Here is a 26047-nt window from a genome sequence, read left to right as displayed (position 1 = left end):
AGCCTGACTGCCATTAGGTACCGAGATGAGATCCTCAGACCCCTTGTGAGACCATATGCTGGTGCGGTTGGCCCTGGGTTCCTCCTAATGCAAGACAATGCTAGACCTCATGTGGCTGGAGTGTGTCAGCAGTTCCTGCAAGAGGAAGGCATTGATGCTATGGACTGGCCCGCCCGTTCCCCAGACCTGAATCCAATTGAGCACATCTGGGACGTCATGTCTCGTTCCATCCACCAACACCACGTTGCACCACAGACTGTCCAGGAGTTGGCGGATGCTTTAGTCCAGGTCTGGGAGGAGATCCCTCAGGAGACCATCCGCCACCTCATCAGGAGCATGCCCAGGCGTTGTAGGGAGGTCATACAGGCACGTGGAGGCCACACACACTACTGAGCCTCATTTTGACTTGTTTTAAGGACATTACATCAAAGTTGGATCAGCCTGTAGTGTGGTTTTCCACTTTAATTTTGAGTGTGACTCCAAATCCAGACCTCCATGGGTTGATAAATTGGATTTCCATTGATTATTTTTGTGTGATTTTGTTGTCAGCACATTCAACTATGTAAAGAAAAAAGTATTTAATAAGATTATTTAATTCATTCAGATCTAGGATGTGTTATTTTAGTGTTCCCTTTATTTTTTTGAGCAGTGTATATGCAAAGATGACTGACTATTCATCTGTGTGGAATGGCTTTGTGTATTACATGACTACTTGGCTTAGAATATATGGAAGGGAGGCGAGCACTACACAACATGGACAGGTGTACGGACAGGTTGTGTGTGTGTGTGTGTGTGTGTGTGTGTGTGTGTCTTACCGCTGCACTGCGACCAGGGAAGTTGAAGAAGGTGTCTGGACCATGTCTCTGAGGCATCAGGTTCAACACAGACAACAACTTGATAGAATGTCTGGGCTGGAGGGGGATGGGAGAGAGGAGGAGAGGAGGAGGAGGAGGGGAGAGGAGGAGGGGAGAGGAGGATGAGAGAGGAGGATGAGAGAGGGGGAGAGGAAGTAGAAAAAAGAGAGTGATGAGAGAGGAGAGGAGGGGGGAGAGGAGAGGAAGAGAGGAGAGGAGAGCATGATGAGAGAGAAGGGGAGGGGAGGAGGGGAGGTGGAGAGGAGACAGTGATGAGAGAGAAGGAGAGGAGGGGAGGGGGAGACGAGGAGAGGAGAGAGTGGTGAGAGAGGAGGAGGGGAGGAGCAGAGGAGAGAGTGATGAGAGGAGAGGTGAGGAATGGGGATGCGAGGGGATGAAAGGAGAGGGGGAGAGGAGTAGGAGAGGAGAGAGGTATCAGAGAGAGGGAGAGGGATGAGGGGAGAAAAGAGGAGAGGAGAGGAGTAGGGGAGAGGAGAAGAGGAGGAGAGGAGGACAGGAGGAGGGAGAAGAGGAGAGGATGAAACAGGAGGAAGTTCAATGAATCAGGGAAGTTCGTGACATTCCTAACAAATCACAGACACTGAAGGAGGATAGGAGAATAACACAGTGTGACATCATCAGCCCTACAATAACCCTATTGGATCAATAAGCCGTCAATCACATCTGCCGCGCTCTGGTAACATCTTATCAATACCATGGCAACCCCCTAACAAATCTATCCCTGGAGAGGAGAGGGAGGAGAGATGAAAGGGAGAGATGAAAGAGAGATGGAGGAGAGATGAAGGAAAGATGGAGGAGAGATGAAGGAGAGATGGAGGAGAGATGAAGGACAGATGAAGGAGAGAGATGGAGGAGAGATGGAGGAGAGATGAAGGACAGATGGAGGAGAGATGAAGGACAGATGGAGGAGAGATGAAGGACAGATGGAGGAGAGATGAAAGGGAGAGATGAAGGAGAGATGAAGGATTGATGAAGCAGAGATGAAGGAGAAATGGAGGAGAGACGGAGGAGAGACGGAGGAGAGATGAAGGCTTGATGAAGCAGAGATGGAGGAGAGATGGAGGAGAGATGAGGAGAGATGGAGGAGAGACGGAGGAGAGACGGAGGAGAGACGGAGAAGGAGGAGAGACGGAGGAGAGACGGAGGAGAGACGGAGGAGAGACGGAGGAGAGAAGGAGGAGAGAAGGAGGAGAGACGGAGGGGTAAGGGTTTTGTTTCTGTATACAGGATGTCATAGTGTGGGGATGGGGAGAAGAGAGAGAGAGATGGAGGAGACAAGGTGAAGAAGGATACAGGGATAAAGAAGGAGTGGAGGGGGAGTAGAGAGAGAGATGGAGGAGACAAGGTGACGAAGGATAGAGGGATGGAGAAGGGGAGGAGCAGGAGGAGAGAGAGAGATGGAGGAGACAAGGTGATGAAGGATAGAGGGATGGAGAAGGGGAAGAGGAGGAGGAGAGAGAGAGATGGAGGAGACAAGGTGACGAAGGATAGAGGGATGGAGAAGGAGAGGAGGAGGAGATGAGAGGAGGAGAGGAGGGGAGGAAGAGAGGAGGAGGAGAAAGAGAGATGGAGACAAGGTGAAGAAGGATAGAGGGATGGAGAAGGAGAGGAGAGGAGAGAGAGATGGAGGGGACAAGGTAAAGAAGAATAGAGGGATTGAAGGAGAGCAGAAATGGGGATGATCGTTGGCTAGGGCAACCAGGAGAGGAGAAATAGGGGGACAGGGTGAGGGATAGATGGATGGATATATAGATGGTGATGGGGACAGGGTGAGGGATAGATGGATATATAGATGGTGATGAGGAGGACAGGGTGAGGGACAGATGGATGGATATATACATGGTGATGAGGGGGACAGGGTGAGGGATAGATGGATGGATATATAGATGGTGATGAGGACAGGGTGAGGGATAGATGGATGGATGGTGATGAGGAGGACAGGGTGAGGGATAGATGGATGGATATATAGATGTGATGAGGAGGACAGGGTGAGGGATAGATGGATGGATATATAGATGTGATGAGGAGGACAGGGTGAGGGACAGATGGATGGATATATACATGGTGATGAGGGGACAGGGTGAGGGATAGATGGATGGATATATAGATGTGATGAGGAGGACAGGGTGAGGGATAGATGGATGGATATATAGACGGTGATGAGGAGGACATGGTGAGGGATAGATGGATGGATGGTGATGAGGAGGACAGGGTGAGGGATAGATGGATGGATGGTGATGAGGAGGACAGGGTGAGGGATAGATGGATGGATGGTGATGAGGGGGACAGGGTGAGGGATAGATGGATGGATATATAGATGTGATGAGGGGGACAGGGTGAGGGACAGATGGATGGATATATACATGGTGATGAGGGGGACAGGGTGAGGGATAGATGGATGGATATAGGTGATGAGGGGGACAGGGTGAGGGATAGATGGATGGATGGTGATGAGGAGGACAGGGTGAGGGATAGATGGATGAGTACTGTTGTTGCCGTAGATGTTTATATATGTGTCTGTGACTACTGGACCTGTCCCATCATCCACCTCTCCTCACCCCAACCCCCAATGTCACCTCCTTTCAGCCTACACACAGCCCTTCAACTTAGTCTCACGCAGCCCAGCCCAGCCCAACCCAACCCAGCACAACCCAGCCCAAACAAGCACAGCCCAGCCCAACCCAGCCCAACCCAACCAAACCCAACCCAGCCCAGCCCAACCCAGCCCAGCCCAGCCCAGCCACACCCAACCCAGCCCAGCCCAGCCACACCCAACCCAGCCCAGCCCAGCCACACCCAACCCAGCCCAGCCCAGCCACACCCAGCCACACCCAGCCCAACCCAGCCCAGCCACACCCAACCCAGCCACACCCAACCCAGCACAGCCCAACCCAGCCCAGCACAGCCCAGCCCAACCCAACCCAACCCAGCCCAACCCAGCCCAGCCACACCCAGCCCAACCCAACCCAGCCCAGCACAGCCCAACAGCCTCCGTCCCCCTCCCCCAGGTTAACTCCTCCAGGTTAACTCCCCCTCCCCAGGTTCCCCAGGTTAACTCCCACACCCTCCCTCACCCTCCCCAGGTTAACTCACCTCCAGGTTAATCACTCCCCTCCCCAGGTTAACTCCCCCACCCTCCCCCAGGTTAACTCCCCCACCCTCCCCCAGGTTAACTCACCCAGATACCGTTGTCTCCCCTGAGCATACTGAAGAGAAGTTTGAGCTCCTTCACTGTTATACTGTAGCTGGCCATCACCCCCAGCATATCCACCAACAGATCTACACACACAGAGGGAGAAAAAGTAAGGTCTAGTCAGGTCTAGTCAGGTCTAGTAATGTCTAGTCAGGTCTAGTAATGTCTAGTCAGGTCTAGTAATGTCTAGTCAGGTCTAGTAATGTCTCGCCAGGTCTAGTAATGTCTAGTCAGGTCTAGTCAGGTCTAGTAATGTCTAGTAATGTCTAGTCAGGTCTAGTAATGTCTAGTCAGGTCTAGTAATGTCTAGTCAGGTCTAGTAATGTCTAGTCAGGTCTAGTAATGTCTAGTCAGGTCTAGTAATGTCTAGTCAGGTCTAGTAATGTCTAGTCAGGTCTAGTAATGTCTAGTCAGGTCTAGTAATGTCTAGTCAGGTCTAGTCAGGTCTAGTCAGGTCTAGTAATGTCTAGTAATGTCTAGTCAGGTCTAGTAATGTCTAGTCAGGTCTAGTCATGTCTAGTCATGTCTAGTCAGGTCTAGTCAGGTCTAGTAATGTCTAGTCAGGTCTAGTAATGTCTAGTCAGGTCAAGTAATGTCTAGTCAGGTCAAGTAATGTCTAGTCAGGTCTAGTCAGGTCTAGTAATGTCTCGCCAGGTCTAGTAATGTCTAGTAATGTCTAGTCAGGCCTAGTCAGGCCTAGTCAGGTCTAGTAATGTCTAGTCAGGTCTAGTCAGGTCTAGTAATGTCTAGTCAGGTCTCGTAATGTCTAGTCAGGTCTAGTCAGGTCTAGTCAGGTCTAGTAAGGTCTAGTAAGGTCTAGTCAGGTCTAGTCAGGTCTAGTCAGGTCTAGTAATGTCTAGTAATGTCTAGTCAGGTCTAGTCAGGTCTAGTAATGTCTAGTCAGGTCTAGTAATGTCTAGTCAGGTCTAGTAATGCCTAGTCAGGTCTAGTCAGGTCTAGTAATGTCTAGTCAGGTCTAGAAATGTCTAGTCAGGTCTAGTAATGTCTAGTCAGGTCTAGTAATGTCTAGTCAGGTCTAGTCATGTCTAGTCATGTCTAGTCAGGTCTAGTCATGTCTAGTCAGGTCTAGTCATGTCTAGTCAGGTCTAGTCATGTCTAGTCAGGTCTAGTAATGTCTAGTCAGGTCTAGTAATGTCTAGTCAGGTCTAGTAATGTCTAGTCAGGTCTAGTAATGTCTAGTCAGGTCTAGTAATGTCTAGTCAGGTCTAGTCATGTCTAGTCATGTCTAGTCAGGTCTAGTCATGTCTAGTCATGTCTAGTCAGGTCTAGTCATGTCTACTCAGGTCTAGTAATGTCTAGTCAGGTCTAGTAATGTCTAGTCAGGTCTAGTAATGTCTAGTCAGGTCTAGTAATGTCTAGTCAGGTCTAGTAATGTCTAGTAATGTCTAGTCAGGTCTAGTCAGGTCTAGTAATGTCTAGTCAGGTCTAGTAAGGTCTAGTAATGTCTAGTAATGTCTAGTCAGGTCTAGTCAGGTCTAGTAATGTCTAGTCAGGTCTAGTAATGTCTAGTCAGGTCTAGTAATGTCTAGTCAGGTCTAGTCAGGTCTAGTCAGGTCTAGTAAGGTCCAGTAATGTCTAGTAATGTCTAGTCAGGTCTAGTAATGTCTAGTCAGGTCTAGTCATGTCTAGTAATGACTAGTAATGTCTAGTAATGTCTCGTAATGTCTAGTAATGTATAGTCAGGTCTAGACAGGTCTAGTAATGTCTCGCCAGGTCTAGTAATGTCTAGTCAGGTCTAGTAATATCTAGTCAGGTCTAGTCAGGTCTAGTAATGTCTAGTCAGGTCTAGTCATGTCTAGTAATGTCTCGTAATGTCTCGTAATGTCTCGTAATGTCTAGTAATGTCTAGTCAGGTCTAGTAATGTCAAGTCAGGTCTAGTCATGTCTAGTAATGTCTCGCCAGGTCTAGTAATGTCTAGTCAAGTCTAGTCATGTCTAGTAGTGTCTCGCCAGGTCTAGTAATGTCTCGCCAGGTCTAGTAATGTCTAGTCAGGTCTAGTCAGGTCTAGTAATATCAAGTCAGGTCTAGTCAGGTCTAGTCAGGTCTAGTAATGTCTAGTCATGACTAGTCATGTCTAGTCATGTCTAGTCAGGTCTAGTCAGGTCTAGTAATGTCTCGCCAGGTCTAGTAATGTCTAGTCAGGTCTAGTCAGGTCTAGTCATGTCTAGTCATGTCTAGTCAGGTCTAGTCAGGTCTAGTCAGGTCTAGAAATGTCTAGTCAGGTCTAGTAATGTCTAGTCATGTCTAGTCAGGTCTAGTCAGGTCTAGTCAGGTCTAGTCATGTCTAGTCATGTCTAGTCAGGTCTAGTCATGTCTAGTCAGGTCTAGTCAGGTCTAGTAATGTCTAGTCAGGTCTAGTAATGTCTAGTCAGGTCTAGTAATGTCTAGTCAGGTCTAGTCATGTCTAGTCAGGTCTAGTAATGTCTAGTCAGGTCTAGTCATGTCTAGTCATGTCTAGTAAGGTCTAGTCATGTCTAGTCAGGTCTAGTAATGTCTAGTCAGTGTCTAGTAATGTCTAGTCAGGTCTAGTAATGTCTAGTCAGGTCTAGTAATGTCTAGTCAGGTCTAGTAATGTCTAGTCAGGTCTAGTAATGTCTAGTCAGGTCTAGTAATGTCTAGTCAGGTATAGTCAGGTCTAGTCATGTCTAATCAGGTCTAGTCAGGTCTAGTAATGTCTAGTCATGTCTAGTAATGTCTAGTCAGGTCAAGTAATGTCTAGTCAGGTCAAGTAATGTCTAGTCAGGTCAAGTAATGTCTAGTCAGGTCTAGTAATGTCTAGTCAGGTCTAGTCAGGTCTAGTAATGTCTCGCCAGGTCTAGTAATGTCTAGTCAGGTCTAGTCAGGTCTAGTCAGGTCTAGTAATGTCTAGTAATGTCTAGTCAGGTCTAGTAATGTCTAGTCAGGTCTAGTAATGTCAAGTCAGGTCTAGTAATGTCTAGTAATGTCTAGTCAGGCCTAATCAGGCCTAGTCAGGTCTAGTAATGTCTAGTAATGTCTAGTCAGGTCTAGTCAGGTCTAGTAATGTATAGTCAGGTCTAGTAATGTCTAGTCAGGTCTAGTAATGTCTAGTCAGGTCTAGTCAGGTCTAGTCAGGTCTAGTCAGGTCTAGTAATGTCTAGTCAGGTCTAGTCAGGTCTAGTAATGTCTAGTCAGGTCTAGTCAGGTCTAGTAATGTCTAGTCAGGTCTAGTCAGGTCTAGTCAGGTCTAGTAATGTCTAGTCAGGTCTAGTAATGCCTAGTCAGGTCTAGTCAGGTCTAGTAATGTCTAGTCAGGTCTAGAAATGTCTAGTCAGGTCTAGTAATGTCTATTCAGGTCTAGTAATGTCTAGTCAGGTCTAGTAATGTCTAGTCAGGTCTAGTCATGTCTAGTCAGGTCTAGTCATGTCTAGTCAGGTCTGGTAATGTCTAGTCAGGTCTAGTAATGTCTAGTCAGGTCTAGTAATGTCTAGTCAGGTCTAGTAAGGTCTAGTCATGTCTAGTCATGTCTAGTCAGGTCTAGTCATGTCTAGTCAAGTCTAGTCAGGTCTAGTCAGGTCTAGTAATGTCTAGTCATGTCTAGTCATGTCTAGTCATGTCTAGTAATGTCTAGTAATGTCTAGTCAGGTCTAGTAATGTCTAGTAATGTCTAGTCAGGTCTAGTCAGGTCTAGTAATGTCTAGTCAGGTCTAGTAATGTCTAGTCAGGTCTAGTAATGTCTAGTCAGCTCTAGTCATGTCTAGTAATGTCTAGTCAGGTCTAGTAATGTCTAGTCAGGTCTAGTAATGTCTAGTCAGGTCTAGTAATGTCTAGTAATGTCTAGTCAGGTCTAGTAATGTCTAGTCAGGTCTAGTAATGTCTAGTCAGGTCTAGTAATGTCTAGTCAGGTCTAGTAATGTCTAGTCAGGTCTAGTCATGTCTAGTCAGGTCTAGTAATGTCTAGTCAGGTCTAGTCAGGTCTAGTCATGTCTAGTCAGGTCTAGTCAGGTCTAGTAATGTCTAGTCAGGTCTAGTAATGTCTAGTCAGGTCTAGTAATGTCTAGTCAGGTCTAGTAATGTCTAGTCAGGTCTAGTAATGTCTAGTCAGGTCTAGTAATGTCTAGTCAGGTCTAGTCATGTCTAGTCAGGTCTAGTCAGGTCTAGTCAGGTCTAGTAATGTCTAGTAATGTCTAGTCAGGTCAAGTAATGTCTAGTCAGGTCTAGTAATGTCTAGTCAGGTCTAGTCAGGTCTAGTAATGTCTCGCCAGGTCTAGTAATGTCTAGTCAGGTCTAGTCAGGTCTAGTAATGTCTAGTAATGTCTAGTCAGGTCTAGTAATGTCTAGTCAGGTCTAGTAATGTCAAGTCAGGTCTAGTAATGTCTAGTAATGTCTAGTCAGGCCTAATCAGGCCTAATCAGGCCTAGTCAGGTCTAGTAATGTCTAGTAATGTCTAGTCAGGTCTAGTCAGGTCTAGTCAGGTCTAGTAATGTATAGTCAGGTCTAGTAATGTCTAGTCAGGTCTAGTAATGTCTAGTCAGGTCTAGTCAGGTCTAGTCAGGTCTAGTCAGGTCTAGTAATGTCTAGTCAGGTCTAGTCAGGTCTAGTAATGTCTAGTCAGGTCTAGTCAGGTCTAGTAATGTCTAGTCAGGTCTAGTCAGGTCTAGTCAGGTCTAGTAATGTCTAGTCAGGTCTAGTAATGCCTAGTCAGGTCTAGTCAGGTCTAGTAATGTCTAGTCAGGTCTAGAAATGTCTAGTCAGGTCTAGTAATGTCTAGTCAGGTCTAGTAATGTCTAGTCAGGTCTAGTAATGTCTAGTCAGGTCTAGTCATGTCTAGTCAGGTCTAGTCATGTCTAGTCAGGTCTGGTAATGTCTAGTCAGGTCTAGTAATGTCTAGTCAGGTCTAGTAATGTCTAGTCAGGTCTAGTAAGGTCTAGTCATGTCTAGTCATGTCTAGTCAGGTCTAGTCATGTCTAGTCATGTCTAGTCAGGTCTAGTCAGGTCTAGTAATGTCTAGTCATATCTAGTCATATCTAGTCATGTCTAGTAATGTCTAGTAATGTCTAGTCAGGTCTAGTAATGTCTTGTAATGTCTAGTCAGGTCTAGTCAGGTCTAGTAATGTCTAGTCAGGTCTAGTAATGTCTAGTCAGGTCTAGTAATGTCTAGTCAGCTCTAGTAATGTCTAGTAATGACTAGTCAGGTCTAGTAATGTCTAGTCAGGTCTAGTAAGGTCTAGTCAGGTCTAGTCATGTCTAGTAATGTCTAGTCATGTCTAGTAATGTCTAGTCAGGTCTAGTAATGTCTAGTCAGGTCTAGTAATGTCTAGTCAGGTCTAGTAATGTCTAGTCAGGTCTAGTAATGTCTAGTCAGGTCTAGTAATGTCTAGTCAGGTCTAGTCAGGTCTAGTCATGTCTAGTCAGGTCTAGTCAGGTCTAGTAATGTCTAGTCATGTCTAGTAATGTCTAGTCAGGTCTAGTAATGTCTAGTCAGGTCTAGTAATGTCTAGTCAGGTCTAGTAATGTCTAGTCAGGTCTAGTCAGGTCTAGTAATGTCTCGTCAGGTCTAGTAATGTCTAGTCAGGTCTAGTCAGGTCTAGTAATGTCTAGTAATGTCTAGTCAGGTCTAGTAATGTCTAGTCAGGTCTAGTAATGTCTAGTCAGGTCTAGTAATGTCTAGTAATGTCTAGTCAGGTCTAGTCAGGTCTAGTCAGGTCTAGTAATGTCTAGTAATGTCTAGTCAGGTCTAGTCAGGTCTAGTAATGTCTAGTCAGGTCTAGTAATGTCTAGTCAGGTCTAGTAATGTCTAGTCAGGTCTAGTCATGTCTAGTCAGGTCTAGTAATGTCTAGTCAGGTCTAGTAATGTCTAGTCAGGTCTAGTCAGGTCTAGTCAGGTCTAGTAATGTCTAGTCAGGTCTAGTAATGTCTAGTCAGGTCTAGTCAGGTCTAGTAATGTCTAGTCAGGTCTAGTAATGTCTAGTCAGGTCTAGTAATGTCTAGTCAGGTCTAGTAATGTCTAGTCAGGTCTAGTAATGTCTAGTCAGGTCTAGTCATGTCTAGTCAGGTCTAGTCATGTCTAGTCAGGTCTAGTAATGTCTAGTCAGGTCTAGTAATGTCTAGTCAGGTCTAGTAATGTCTAGTCAGGTCTAGTCAGGTCTAGTCAGGTCTAGTAATGTCTAGTCAGGTCTAGTAATGTCTAGTCAGGTCTAGTCATGTCTAGTCAGGTCTAGTAATGTCTAGTCAGGTCTAGTCATGTCTAGTCATGTCTAGTCATGTCTAGTAATGTCTAGTAATGTCTAGTCAGGTCTAGTAATGTCTTGTAATGTCTAGTCAGGTCTAGTCAGGTCTAGTAATGTCTAGTCAGGTCTAGTAATGTCTAGTCAGGTCTAGTAATGTCTAGTCAGCTCTAGTAATGTCTAGTAATGACTAGTCAGGTCTAGTAATGTCTAGTCAGGTCTAGTAAGGTCTAGTAATGTCTAGTAATGTCTAGTAATGTCTAGTCAGGTCTAGTAATGTCTAGTCAGGTCTAGTCATGTCTAGTAATGTCTAGTAATGTCTAGTAATGTCTAGTCAGGTCTAGTCAGGTCTAGTCAGGTCTAGTCAGGTCTAGTCAGGTCTAGTAATGTCTAGTCAGGTCTAGTAATGTCTAGTCAGGTCTAGTAATGTCTAGTCAGGTCTAGTCAGGTCTAGTAATGTCTAGTCAGGTCTAGTCAGGTCTAGTAATGTCTCGTCAGGTCTAGTAATGTCTAGTCAGGTCTAGTAATGTCAAGTCAGGTCTAGTCAGGTCTAGTAATGTCTAGTCAGGTCTAGTAATGTCTAGTCAGGTCTAGTAATGTCTAGTAATGTCTAGTCAGGTCTAGTAATGTCTAGTCAGGTCTAGTAATGTCTAGTAATGTCTAGTCAGGTCTAGTCATGTCTAGTAATGTCTAGTCAGGTCTAGTAATGTCTAGTCAGGTCTAGTAATGTCTAGTCAGGTCTAGTCAGGTCTAGTCAGGTCTAGTCAGGTCTAGTAATGTCTAGTCAGGTCTAGTCAGGTCTAGTAATGTCTAGTCAGGTCTAGTCAGGTCTAGTCAGGTCTAGTCAGGTCTAGTAATGTCTAGTCAGGTCTAGTAATGTCTAGTCAGGTCTAGTCAGGTCTAGTAATGTCTAGTCAGGTCTAGTAATGTCTAGTCAGGTCTAGTAATGTCTAGTCAGGTCTAGTAATGTCTAGTCAGGTCTAGTAATGTCTAGTCAGGTCTAGTCATGTCTAGTCAGGTCTAGTCATGTCTAGTCAGGTCTAGTAATGTCTAGTCAGGTCTAGTAATGTCTAGTCAGGTCTAGTAATGTCTAGTCAGGTCTAGTAATGTCTAGTCATGTCTAGTCAGGTCTAGTAATGTCTAGTCAGGTCTAGTCAGGTCTAGTCATGTCTAGTCAGGTCTAGTCATGTCTAGTCAGGTCTAGTAATGTCTAGTAATGTCTAGTCAGGTCTAGTAATGTCTAGTAATGTCTAGTCAGGTCTAGTCAGGTCTAGTAATGTCTAGTCAGGTCTAGTCATGTCTAGTCAGGTCTAGTAATGTCTAGTCAGGTCTAGTAATGTCTAGTAATGTCTAGTCATGTCTAGTCATGTCTAGTCAGGTCTAGTCATGTCTAGTAATGTCTAGTCAGGTCTAGTCATGTCTAGTCAGGTCTAGTAATGTCTAGTCAGGTCTAGTCAGGTCTAGTAATGTCTAGTCAGGTCTAGTCAGGTCTAGTAATGTTTAGTCAGGTCTAGTAATGTCTAGTCAGGTCTAGTAATGTCTAGTCAGGTCTAGTAATGTCTAGTCAGGTCTAGTAATGTCTAGTCAGGTCTAGTAATGTCTAGTCAGGTCTAGTCAGGTCTAGTCATGTCTAGTCAGGTCTAGTCAGGTCTAGTAATGTCTAGTCAGGTCTAGTAATGTCTAGTCAGGTGTAGTAATGTCTAGTCAGGTCTAGTCAGGTCTAGTAATGTCTAGTAATGTCTAGTAATGTCTAGTCTGGTCTAGTCAGGTCTAGTCAGGTCTAGTCAGGTCTAGTCAGGTCTAGTAATGTCTAGTAATGTCTAGTAATGTCTAGTCAGGTCTAGTAATGTCTCGTCATGTCTAGTCATGTCTAGTCAGGTCTAGTAATGTCTCGTCAGGTCTAGTCAGGTCTAGTCAGGTCTAGTAATGTCTAGTAATGTCTAGTCAGGTCTAGTCATGTCTAGTCATTTCTAGTCAGGTCTAGTCATGTCTAGTCAGGTCTAGTCATGTCTAGTAATGTCTAGTAATGTCTAGTCAGGTCTAGTAATGTCTAGTCAGGTCTAGTCAGGTCTAGTAATGTCTAGTAATGTCTAGTCATGTCTAGTCATGTCTAGTCATGTCTAGTCAGGTCTAGTCAGGTCTAGTCAGGTCTAGTCAGGTCTAGTAATGTTTAGTCAGGTCTTGTAATGTCTAGTCAGGTCTAGTCAGGTCTAGTAATTTCTAGTCATGTCTAGTCATGTCTAGTCATGTCTAGTCAGGTCTAGTCAGGTCTAGTCATGTCTAGTCATGTCTAGTCAGGTCTAGTCATGTCTAGTCAGGTCTAGTCATGTCTAGTCAGGTCTAGTCAGGTCTAGTCAGGTCTAGTCATGTCTAGTCATGTCTAGTAATGTCTAGTCAGGTCTGGTAATGTATAGTCAGGTCTAGTAATGTCTAGTCAGGTCTAGTAATGTCTAGTCAGGTCTAGTCAGGTCTAGTAATGTCTAGTCAGGTCTAGTAATGTCTAGTCATGTCTAGTCAGGTCTAGTAATGTCTAGTCAGGTCTAGTCAGGTCTAGTCAGGTCCAGTAATGTCTAGTCAAGTCTAGTAATGTCTAGTCATGTCTAGTCAGGTCTAGTCAGGTCTAGTAATGTCTAGTCATGTCTAGTCAGGTCTAGTCAGGTCTAGTAATGTCAAGTCAGGTCTAGTCAGGTCTAGTCAGGTCTAGTAATGTCTCGCCAGGTCTAGTAATGTCTAGTCAGGTCTAGTCAGGTCTACTCTTGTCTAGTAATGTCTAGTCAGGTCTAGTCAGGTCTAGTAATGTCTAGTCAGGTCTAGTCAGGTCTAGTAATGTCTAGTCAGGTCTAGTCAGGTCTAGTCAGGTCTAGTAATGTCTAGTAATGTCTAGTCAGGTCTAGTAATGTCTAGTAATGTCTAGTCAGGTCTAGTCATGTCTCGTCATGTCTAGTCATGTCTAGTCATGTCTAGTCAGGTCTAGTCAGGTCTAGTAATGTCTAGTAATGTCTAGTAATGTCTAGTCAGGTCTAGTAATGTCTCGTCATGTCTAGTCATGTCTAGTCATGTCTAGTCATGTCTAGTCAGGTCTAGTCAGGTCTAGTAATGTCTAGTAATGTCTCGTCATGTCTAGTCATGTCTAGTCATGTCTAGTCATGTCTAGTCATGTCTAGTCAGGTCTAGTCATGTCTAGTCAGGTCTAGTAATGTCTAGTCAGGTCTAGTCAGGTCTAGTCAGGTCTAGTCAGGTCTAGTAATGTCTAGTCAGGTCTAGTAATGTCTAGTCAGGTCTAGTAATGTCTAGTCAGGTCTAGTAATGTCTAGTCAGGTCTAGTAATGTCTAGTCAGGTCTAGTCAGGTCTAGTCATGTCTAATCAGGTCTAGTCAGGTCTAGTAATGTCTAGTCAGGTCTAGTAATGTCTAGTCAGGTGTAGTAATGTCTAGTCAGGTCTAGTCAGGTCTAGTAATGTCTAGTAATGTCTAGTAATGTCTAGTCTGGTCTAGTCAGGTCTAGTCAGGTCTAGTCAGGTCTAGTCAGGTCTAGTCAGGTCTAGTAATGTCTAGTAATGTCTAGTAATGTCTAGTCAGGTCTAGTAATGTCTCGTCATGTCTAGTCATGTCTAGTCAGGTCTAGTAATGTCTCGTCAGGTCTAGTCAGGTCTAGTCAGGTCTAGTAATGTCTAGTAATGTCTAGTCAGGTCTAGTCATGTCTAGTCATGTCTAGTCAGGTCTAGTCAGGTCTAGTCATGTCTAGTAATGTCTAGTAATGTCTAGTCAGGTCTAGTAATGTCTAGTCAGGTCTAGTCAGGTCTAGTCAGGTCTAGTAATGTCTAGTCATGTCTAGTCATGTCTAGTCAGGTCTAGTCAGGTCTAGTCAGGTCTAGTCAGGTCTAGTCAGGTCTAGTAATGTTTAGTCAGGTCTTGTAATGTCTAGTCAGGTCTAGTAATGTCTAGTAATGTCTAGTCATGTCTAGTCATGTCTAGTCATGTCTAGTCATGTCTAGTCAGGTCTAGTCATGTCTAGTCATGTCTAGTCAGGTCTAGTCATGTCTAGTCAGGTCTAGTCATGTCTAGTCAGGTCTAGTCAGGTCTAGTCAGGTCTAGTCATGTCTAGTCATGTCTAGTAATGTCTAGTCAGGTCTGGTAATGTATAGTCAGGTCTAGTAATGTCTAGTCAGGTCTAGTAATGTCTAGTCAGGTCTAGTCAGGTCTAGTAATGTCTAGTCAGGTCTAGTAATGTCTAGTCATGTCTAATCAGGTCTAGTAATGTCTAGTCAGGTCTAGTCAGGTCTAGTCAGGTCCAGTAATGTCTAGTCAAGTCTAGTAATGTCTAGTCATGTCTAGTCAGGTCTAGTCAGGTCTAGTCAGGTCTAGTCATGTCTAGTCATGTCTAGTCATGTCTAGTCAGGTCTAGTCAGGTCTAGTCAAGTCTAGTAATGTCTAGTCAGGTCTACTCAGGTCTAGTCAGGTCTAGTCAAGTCTAGGCAGGTCTAGTCAGGTCTAGTCAAGTCTAGGCAGGTCTTGTCAGGTCTAGGCAGGTCTTGTCATGTATAGTAAGGTCTTGCTTGGAGAACAATTGACTAGTATATTCTATACCACTTTCTCTGTGTGTGTGTGCGCGTGTGCATGCGTGCGTGTTTGTGAGTACCTACCTGCGATCATGTCGTCCACAGAGCTCAGCTTGGACAGGACCTGTTGTATGAGGCCCACCTCTGTGCTGGTCTGAAGGTTCCTCACACTCTTCCTCAGGATGGCTGTGAACATGGACCACACCTGGTGACGCAACACAAACAGAACTGTTTCTGATCTAAAGGTCTCACTGCAGTATTCAACATATTGTAATTGTTTTTTTAAATGAGTACGTAGCGTCCCTGGGATTGAAACTGGGATCCTCAGAGCAGTAGCTTGCACTCTAAGCTCTTCCTCTATCCCCCGCCACACTAGCAAGCCGCCAGCCTACTAGATGGTAATATGCGCTGACGTTGCCCCTAGTGGGACAGTATTGAACTGAGCACGGGGACCTGGAGAAACGTCTAATACTGCAGAGGATCTGGTGTGACCTTGCTGCTTTTCATTCAACTACCTTTCATTGTCCGTCTCATACTGGGAATACTGGGAATACTGTTAAATCATTCATGGTTGATTAGAGTTGTTAAGTTCTGATAACTTTCCCAACATTTTTTATTTGGAACAAAACATTTATTGTAAAATAGTTCCACCGATTCCATGGCACATATAGGTTTGCAAAAGGGTCGGAAACCTTCGGGAAATTTCCAGAATTTTTCCGGAAATTTTCCATGGGAAGTTAAGCCCGGGAATTTGAGGAATTTTGCTTAAATTCATTAAAAAAAAAAAAACGTAGCTTATAACAGTGAACCTTTTTTTGTGGGATACACACAAGGCAATTCCAGATCTTGTGGCATATTTTGGTTAAACTACCCACAATTCAATGGAATTGCAACCCTCTGCATGCACAGTGCATTCTTCCATCACATGTACAGCTGATTCTCAAGATCTTGCACACTAATGAGATGCTATTGAGCCCACACTACTACACTGTCTGAGCCAAGGACTACATGCTTTCTGGTAAGTTCTGATTACAATACTGGGTGGGGTGAATATATTTTATAGGACATACATGCTTTTTTGTTAACCTGTTGGGGATAGGGGGCAGTATTTGCACGGCCGGATAAAAAACGTACCCGATTTAATCTGGTTACTACTCCTGCCCAGTAACTAGAATATGCATATAATTGTTTGATTTGGATAGAAAACACCCGAAAGTTTCTAAAACTGTTTGAATGGTGTCTGTGAGTATAACAGAACTCATATGGCAGTCAAAACCCTGAGACAAATCCTGACAGGAAACTGAAATCTGATGTGTGGATATCACTTCAAACATTTGCCATTGAAACACACAGGGGCTTATGAATTATTTAGCACTTCCTAAGGCTTCCACTAGATGTCCCCAGTCTTTACAAAGTGGTTTGAGTCTCCTACTATCAAAATTGACTGAAAGAGAGGCTGTGGAAAGTGGTCACAGGTGGAGGGACCATTACCATTATGACGCCGCCGCCCATGGCTACCCTCCCCTTTCGAAACGTTTTGAAAGACAATGCAAACGTCCCCATGGAATATTACTGAAGCTCTGGTTGAAAAAGGCCCGAAAAATTTATGTTATACAACGTTTGACATGTTTGAACGAACTTAAATATTTTTTTTTTGTACATTCGTGACGACTAGTCCTACTCAGCACGGTACATTTTCAGTAGCCTTCGGAGCGCGCTAACAATTGGGACATAAATGATTAACTTTTTCGAACAAAACTACATTTGTTATGGTCCTGGGATTCCTGGAAGTGCTTTCTGATAAAGATAATCAAAGGTAAGGTTTTATTTACAATAGTATTTTTGATGGTTGATCATTCCAAGATGGCTCCAACATGTATAGCCTAGCCTATTTTGCTGGGTATACCACATCATTTATTGCAAAGTGTGATTTCCCAGTAAAGTTATTTTTAAATCTGGCAAAGCAGTGGCATTCAAGACATGTTAATCTATAAGTCTTTGAATGACAATATTACATTTTAACAATGTTTTCGAATAGTAATTTTGTAAATTGTAGCACTGATTCATCGGAAGCATTTGAGGGAAAAGATTTTCTGAATGTCACGAGCCGATGTAAAATGCTGTTTTTATATATAAATATGAACTTTATCGAACAAAAAATGCATGTATTGTGTAACATGATGTCCTAACATTGTCATCTGATGAAGATTGTCAAAGGTCAGTGCTGCATTTAGCTGTGTTTTGGGTATTTGTGATGCATGCTAGTTGCTTTGAAAATGGCTGTGTGATTATTTCTGGCTGGGTTCTCTCCTAACATAATCTAATGTTTTGCTTTTGCTGTAAAGCCTTTTTAAAATCGGACAACGTGGTTCGATTCAGGAGAGGTGTATCTATAAAACGGTGTAAAATAGTCATATGTTTGAGAAATTGAAGTTATAGCATTTATGAGGTTTTGCATTTCGCGCGACGCGATTCCACTGGCTGTTGATTAGGGTGGGACGCAAGCGTCCCACTGGCCCAGACAGGTTAACTAGTAAATCATTTCTAACTTGTTAGTTTTTGCTACCATTTGGGTTTTAGTTTGCTTGAGCCTGCTAACTGAGAAGTGTTAATTCACCTGTTTCCATACATGTTTCATTTTAAAACATTAATCTTACAAAGGAGTTGTTTTAATCTAACTGCTTAACTATTTATCTGTACATGGAATTGTATTTGTTATTTTTTTGTACATTTTTTTCTAATCTTTACAGGAAAATGCCACGGGCACTATCTGATGTGTGGAGACATTTCACTGCATCTAATGTAGAAGGAAAAGCTGTGTACATTTGCAAATACTGTGCAAAATCATATGTGAAGAATGCAACAAAGATGCAGAATCATCTGGCCAAGTGCATAAAGTTCCCTCAGCGCTCACAACAAGCAACCTCTGACTAAAGTCCCTCTACTTCTATTGGAGGTGAAAATTATGAATCAGACACCTTATCGATAGCAACAGCTCATGGTCCTCCTGGAATCAGACGTGTTTTTGACTCAATGGAGGAACGTAGTCAGAGAAATGCTGATGAATGCTCGAGGTGTATATGCAAACTGGTTCACCTCTGATGTTCACAGGCAATGTGTATTGGAAGAGATTTCTGGATGTTCTTCGCCCAGCAGACACCCCTCCAACCAGACATGCTTCATCTACTCATTTGCTGGATGCAGAGTTCAACAGAGTTCAAGTGAAGGTCAAGCAAATCATAGAGAAAGCAGACTGTATTGCAATCATCTCTGATGGGTGGTCGAACGTTCATGGGCAAGGAATAATTAACTACATCATCTCCACCCCTCAAGCAGTATTCTACAAGAGCACAGACACAAGGGACAACAGACACACCGGTCTCTACATTGCAGATGAGCTGAAGGCAGTCATCAATGACCTTGGACCACAGAAGGTATTTTCACTGGTGACAGACAATGCTGCGAACATGAAGGCTGCTTGGTCTAAAGTGGAGGAGTCCTACCCTCACATCACATACATTGGCTGTGCTGCTCATGCATTGAATCTGCTCCTCAAGGACATCATGGCACTGAAAACAAGAGAGCCAAGGAAATGGTTCGGTATGTGAATGGTCATCAAGTTACAGCAGCAATCTACCTCACAAAACAAAGTGAGAAGAATAAGAGCACCACATTGAAGCTGCCGAGCACACCCGTTGGGGTGGTGTTGTCATCATGTTTGACAGTCTCCTGGAGGGGAAGGAGTCTCTCCAAGAAATGGCCATATCACAGTCTGCCGATATGGACAGCCCCATCAAGAGGATCCTCCTGGATGATGTATTTTGGGAGAGAGTGGTAAGCAGCCTGAAACTCCTGAAACCTATAGCAGTAGCCATTGGCCAGATTGAGGAAGACAATACCATCCTGTCTGATGTTCAGACTCTGCTTGCAGATGTAAGAGAAGAAATCCGTACTGCCCTGTCCACTTCACTGTTGCTCCAAGCAGAGGAAACTGCAGTTCTGAAATACATCAAAAAGCGTGAAGACTTCTGCCTGAAGCCCATACACGCCGCAGCGTACATGTTGGACCCCAAGTATGCTGGCAAGAGCATCCTGTCTGGTGCAGAGATCAACAAGGCTTATGGTGTCATCACTACGGTGTCTCGCCACCTTGGCCTGGATGAGGGCAAGGTTCTTGGCAGTCTGGTGAAGTACACTTCCAAGCAAGGGCTTTTGGATGGAGATGCAATATGGCAGTCGTGCCAACATATCTCATCAGCCACCTGGTGGAAGGGACTTTGTGGATCTGAGGCTCTTTCCACTGTTGCCTCCATCATCCTCCAAATCCCACCAACATCAGCCGCCTCATAGCGCAACTGGTCCTTGTTTGGGAACACACACACACACCAAAGCACACAACAGGCTGACCAATACACGGGTTGAAAAATTGGTGGCCATCTGGGTAAATTTGAGGCTTTTTGAGCCTGACAACGAGCCATCCTCAACAAGGTTGGAAAGTGACAGTGAAGATGAGGTCTCAGAGTCTGATGTTCAAGAGGTGGACATTGAGGAGGTCCAGGGAGAAGACATGGAAGCCTGAGAGGAAGACAATCAAAGCTTTAGTTTCTAGACTATCATTTTACAGATGTATGTTGAAAACGTTTTTTTGGGAGATGCGATGGATCATTGGGGATCATTCAAATATTCTCTTTCTTTTGTTGTTCAGTGAAATCATCCCATGTGAAGAGTCAACTCATTTAATTAAAGTTCAATTCGTAACATTTTTGTTTTATTATTATTTCTATTGGAAGGATTTAATCATTTGCAATTATGTCTACTTATGATAAGGTAAAAGGTTTCTGTTTCTGTCTCTATATGATATGGTAAATATGTCCAATGCAAAACATCTAATTATAAATGGTATTAATATTAATTCCCATATATTTCTGTTAATTGCCATATATTCCCAGTTAATTCCCATATATTCCCGTTAATTCCCACGGAAAGTTTCCACCTCTGAATATTCCCCAAAATCTGCAAACCTAGGCACATACTGTAGTTTATGAACTGATACACAAAACGACACCAGATTCAAAACGAACTTTTGTGAAACGTCACAGTACAGTTGAAAAAATGTCAAATAGAACTGGATGGTGTTCAGAGACTGTTACTGTTTAGACCTGATTAATATTTGAATTATTTTCTTTACGGCCAATATACTACAGCTAAGGGCTGTTCTTAAGCACGACGAAATGCGGAGTGCCTTGGACACAACCCTTAGCTGTGGTATATTGGCTATATACCACAACCCCCCGAGGTGCCTTATTGCTATTATGAACTGGTTACAAACATAATTAGAGCAGTAAAATACATTTTGTCATTCCAGATACACCATGGCTGTCAGCCAAATCGGCATTCACGGCTGGAACTACCCAGTTTATAAATAGCTTTTTACCACTAAGTTGTTCTTTAATCTATCAATCTACTATCTATGAGTGTCCCAGGGGTCCAATTCAGTCTTCAACGAGGTCTGAAAATGACTGAAAATGTGGTTTCCTTTCTGTCAAAATCTGCTGAAAATAGTCCTCTATTTTTCAGTTATTTTAATTTTCAATGTTCCTCTCTAGTGATTATTAGCAACGGTCAATAATCTGTATGAATGTAGGTCTATTATCATTTATATATAATTTAGGTTTATAACGTAGAAGAGGTTTTTAAAAAATTGTATAAAGGTTTGTGTATAAAAGTATATAGATATTATAAAGAGTATATAGTAATAACTAAGTAGTGTTAGAAGTGTGTTATTTATTACCACAGTATATGCTATCATACTGTTATTACCAGTTATTATTGAGTGTCACAAAACATTAGGAACACCTGCTCTTTCCATGACATAGACTGACCAGGTGAATCCCGGTGAAAGATATTATCCCTTATTGATGTCACCTGTTAAATCCACTTCAATAAGTGTTGATGAAGTGGAGGAGACGGGTTAAAAATATTGGAGCATTGAGACAACTGAGACACGGATTGTTTATGTGTGCCATTCAGAGGGTGAATGGGCAAGACAAAAATATTTAAGTGCCTTTGAACTGGGTATGGTAGTAGGTGCAAGGCTCACCGGTTTGAGTGTGTCAAGAACTGCAGCGCTGCTGGGTTTTTCACAGTTTCCTGTCTGTATCAAGAACTTCCTAGAGCTGGCTCCCCGGTAAAACTGAGCAATCCGGGGAGAAGAGCCTTGTTCAGCGAGGTGACCAAGAACCCGATGGTCACTCTGACAGAGCTCCAGAGTTCCTTGTGGAGATGGGAGAACCTTCCAGAAGGACAACCATCTCTGCAGCACTCCACCATTCAGGCCTTTATGGTAGAGTGGCCAGACGGAAGCCACTCCTCAGTAAAAGGTACATGACAGCCCGTTTGGAGTTTGTCAAAAGGCCCATAAAGGACTCTCAGACCATGAGAAACAAGATTCTCTGGTCTGATGAAACCAAGATTGAACTCCTTGGCCTTAGTGCCAAGCGTCACGTCTGGAGGAAACCTGGCACCATCCCTACGGTGAAGCATGGAGGTGGCAGCATCATGCTGTGGGGATGTTTTTCAGCGGCAGGGACTGGGAGACTAGTCAGGATCGAGGGAAAGATGAATGGAGCAAAGTATAGAGAGATCCTTGATGAAAACCTGCTCCAGAGTGCTCAGGACCTCAAACTGGGGTGAAGGTTCACCTTCCAACAGGACAACGACCCTAAGCACACAACGCAGGAGTGACTTCAGGACAAGTCTCTAAATGTCCGTGAGTGGCCCAGCCAGAGACCGGACTTGAACCCGACTGAACTTCTCTGGAGAGACCTGAAAATAGCTGTGCAGCGACGCTCCACATCCAACCTGACTGCGCTTAAGAGGACCTGCAAAGAAAAATGGGAGAAGCTCCCCAAATACAGGTGTGCCAAGCTTGTAGCGTCATACCCAAGAAGAAAATGCAAATCAATCCCAGAACTACAGCAAAGGACCTTGTGAAGATACTGGAGGAAACGGGTACAAAAGTATCTATACCACAGTAAAACGAGTCCTATATCAACATAATCTGAAAGGCAGCTCAGCAAGGAAGAAGCCACTGCTCGAAAACCAACATAAAAACAGACTACGGTTTGCAACTGCACATGGGGACAAAGATTGTACTTTTTGGAGAAAATGTCCTCTGGTCTGATGAAACAAAAATAGAACTGTTTGGCCATAATGACCATTGTTATGTTTGGAGGAAAAACGGGGAGGCTTGCAAGCCGAAGAACACCATCCCAACCGTGAAGCACGGGGGTGGCAGCATCATGCTGTGGGGGTGCTTTGCTGCAGGAGGGATTGGTGCACTTCACAAAATAGATGGCATCATGAGGGGGGGAAATTATGTGGATATATTGAAGCAACATCTCAAGACATCAGTCAGGAAGTTAAAGCTTGGTCGCAAATGGGTCTTCCAAATGGACAATGACCCCAAGCATACTTCCAAAGTTGTGGCAAAATGGCTTAAGGACAACAAAGTCAAGATATTGGAGTGGCCATCACAAAGCCCTGACCTCAATCCTATAGAACATTTGTGGACAGAACTGAAAAAGCATGTGCGAGCAAGGAGGCCTACAAACCTGACTCAGTTACACCAGCTCTGTCAGGAGGAATGGGCCAAAATTCACCCAACTTTTTGTGGGAAGCTTGTGGAAGGCTACCCGAAACGTTTGACCCAAGTTAAACAATTTAAAGGCAATGCTACCAAATACTAATTGAGTCTATGTAAACTTCTGACCCAGTGGAAATGTGATGTGGCTCAGTTGGTAGAGCATGGTGTGTGCAACGCCAGGGTTGTGGGTTCGATTCCCACGGGGGGCCAGTACAAAAAAAATAAAAATGCATGAAATGTATGTATTCACTACTGTAAGTCGCTCTGGATAAGAGCGTCTGCTAAATGACTTAAATGTTAATGTAAATCTGAAATAAATCATTCACTCTACTATTATTCTGACATTTCACTTTTTTTTTTCTTAAAATAAAGTGATGATCCTAACTAACCTAAGACCCGGAATTATTACTTGGATTAAATATCAGGAATTGTGAAAAACTGAGTTTTAAATGTATTTGGCTAAGGTGTATGTAAACTTCCGACTTCAACTGTATATCAGGTAGTATAGACTAACAACAAGAATTCCAAACTAGGGGTGTTTAAATATTTAAAACACATTTGGGATCGTTAACGTTTAGGAAAAATCCTTAACATTTTTTACAGTTTTTTTCCCCCAAAACTAAAATCACAGTGCAGTCATCACTAACAGCCACGATTATCATCATCATGGCAAAACACTTTTTTTTTTATCAAATAACTAACGTAACAACAGTGGAGGTAGGAGGAAATATGCATCTTTAAAATGATTTGCCTCGGCATAGACAAAGTACTCCACACGTCATCAACGTTAACAGAAAAATGGCAGAGAGTGAGACAGGGAAGCGACAGCAGCGAAGTCCTGTATGTTGTTGGGTTCTTATTTTTCAGAGTAACCGACACTATAGGGGCTTTAATTCTTCCCAAAGGTTCTGTACAGCTGTAACTCAGACAACCCAACATTTCTCCCATCACAGATATATATATATCCCACTTAAGACACTCCTCCTTCTCTCCAATCCTTACATTTTATGGTTCTACAGGAAGAGAGTAATAAGAGAGGAGAGAGAGGAGAGGGTAACAGGATACATTTTATGGTTCTACAGGAAAAGAGTAAAGAGGGTAACATAAACACGTATTACTCCCTTCAGGGGGATCAGACCTCACCTCCTGACCTCAACCCCTCCTTCACCTAATCCACAGATGTCCATCTGTATCAACACGTTGCCCTCCTCCCGGTCCACCAACACATTGCTCTCCTCCCGTCCACCAACACATTCCAAATCCATCTGTCTCCCCTATATCAACACATTGCTCTCCTCCCGGTCCACCCAACACATTCCAAATCCACCTGTCTTTCTACAGAGAACCATTAACTTTTGACATAAAACCCAGTCTCTTTCACTCCTTATATTGTATGCTTCTGATCTATCATTTATTTCATATCTCAATGTTCAAAATGTCGAATCCAACAATGTTAATACTTTGACAAGTTAAATGAGAAGGTGAAACGCAAAATATTGCAAGGTGGTGAGCTACATTGGCAGGTGCAGAGCTGGAAGGGAGGCACCGTGAGACCCAACCCGTTGCTAGCAGCTGATTACAGAAAATGATTGCAGTTCATATGCAGCAGTTGTCAAAGGTAGATGATATGAGCTTCAATACCCTAATAATATCTAGAACCAGACTGCAAGATGCCAAGTGGAAAAAACCGTGACGGTCCTGGTGGAGCAATTCTGCACAAAGTTCTCAAAAACGTCAGATGAGCTGGTAGGTAGCCAGGACAGCCATAGATTGAACTGCATTGACCCCTAACGGTCAGACACAGGACCAAGATTTTTTAAGATTTTTTAAACGATAAAACATTTGCATTTTAAACCTTGTCGGTGATCAAGCATACCACTGTTGTATCATTGGCAAATTGTATGATGGTGTTACAGTTATGCTAGGCCACGCAGTCGTGACTGAACAGGGAATACAGGAGGGGGCTGAGCACGCATCCCCTGAGGTGTTGAGGATCAGCGTGGCGGATATGTTGTTCCCTACCCTTACCACCTAGGGGAGGCCCGTCAGGAAGTCCAGAAACCAGTTGCTGAGGGCGGTGTTTAGTCCCAGGGTGCTTAGCTTAGTGATGAGCTTTGTGGGCACTATAGTTTTGAACACTGAGCTGTAGTCAATAAACAGCATTCTCAAATAGGTGTTTGTTTTGTCCAGATGGAAAAGGGCAGTGTGGAGTGAGATTGAGATTGCGTCATCGGTGGATCTGTTGGGACGGTACGCAAATTGGAGTGGGTCTAGGGTTTCCCAGGATTATGGTGCTGATGTTGATGTGAACCATGGCTACCGACTTGAATACTACGTGGAGGTAGTCATTTAGGCAGGTTACTATGGTGGTCTGCTTGAAACATGTAGGTATTACAGACTCGGTCAGGGAGAGGTTGAAAATATCAGTGAAGCCACTTGGCAGTTGGTCCACACATGCTCTGAGTACTCGCCCTGGTAATCCGTCTGGCCACGCGGCCATGTGAAAAGTTGACCTGTTTAAGGTCTTGCTCACATCGGCTTCAGAGAGCCTGATCACACAGTCGTCAAGAACAGCTGGTGATCTCATGCATGCTTCAGTGTTGCTTGCCACGAAGCAAGAATAAAAGCTATTTAGCTCATCAGGTGGGCTCGCGTCACTGGGCACCTCTCGGCTGGGTTTCCCTTTTGTAGTCCGTAATAGTTTGCTAGCCCTGCCACATCCGACGAGCGTCAGAGCCAGTGTAGTAGGATTCAATCTTAGTCCTGTATTGACACGTTGCCTGTTTGATGGTTCATCTGAGGGCATAGCGAGATTTCTTATAAGTGTCCGTATTAGTGTCCCGCTCCTTGAAAGTGGTAGCTCTAACCTTGTGCAGATGTTTCCTGTAATCCATGGCTTCTGGTTGGGATATGTACGTATGGTCAATGTGGGGATAACATTGTCAATGCACTTATTGATGAAGCCGGTGACTGAAGTGGTATACTCCTCAATGCCATTGGATGAATCCTGGAACATATTCCAGTCTGTGCTAGCAAAACAGTCCTGTAGAGTGGCTTCCGCATCATCTGATCACTTCCGTATTGACCGAGTCAATGGTACTTCCTGCTTTAGTTTGTGCTTGTAGGCAGGAACCAAGAGGATATAATTATGGTCATATTTGCCAAATGGAGGGCGGGGGAGAGTTCTGTATACATCTCTGTGTGTGGAGTAAAGGTGGTCTAGAGTTTTTTTTTCTTATTGCACGTGACATGCTGGTAGAAATTAGGTACAACTATTTCAATTTGCCTGTATTAAAGTCCCCGGCCACTAGCAGCACCGCTTCCTTCTACAGATCATTGAGTCCGGCATCGTTCTGTGGTGGTAAATAGATGGCTACGAATAATATAGATGAGAACTCTCTTGGTAGATAGTGTGTTCTACAGCTTATCATGAGGTAGTCTACCTCAGGTGAGCAATACCTCTAGACTTGTTTAATATTACACATCGTGCACCAGCAGTTACTGAGAAATAGAAACACGCCCCTCGTCTTACCGAAAGTAGCTGCTCTGTTCTGCCAATGAAAACCCAG

General features: G+C 43.8%; 1 protein-coding gene across 1 annotated transcript in view; it reads right to left on the bottom strand.

Moving 5' to 3' along the window:
• The window catches only part of LOC106574788 (neurobeachin), a 306741-nt gene that overhangs the window by 211499 nt on the left and 69195 nt on the right, over nucleotides 1-26047 (bottom strand). Inside the window, exons 3-5 of the mRNA XM_045717441.1 lie at nucleotides 14918-15038; nucleotides 4054-4154; nucleotides 816-911 (exon numbers count right to left, since the gene is read on the bottom strand). Coding sequence (XP_045573397.1) covers nucleotides 816-911; nucleotides 4054-4154; nucleotides 14918-15038 — 318 coding nt within the window. The remainder of the gene's footprint in view (nucleotides 1-815; nucleotides 912-4053; nucleotides 4155-14917; nucleotides 15039-26047) is intronic.

Source organism: Salmo salar, chromosome ssa04 (assembly GCF_905237065.1).
Source record: "Salmo salar chromosome ssa04, Ssal_v3.1, whole genome shotgun sequence".
NCBI lineage: Eukaryota > Metazoa > Chordata > Actinopteri > Salmoniformes > Salmonidae > Salmo > Salmo salar.
This window is presented reverse-complemented; position numbering and strand designations above follow the sequence as displayed.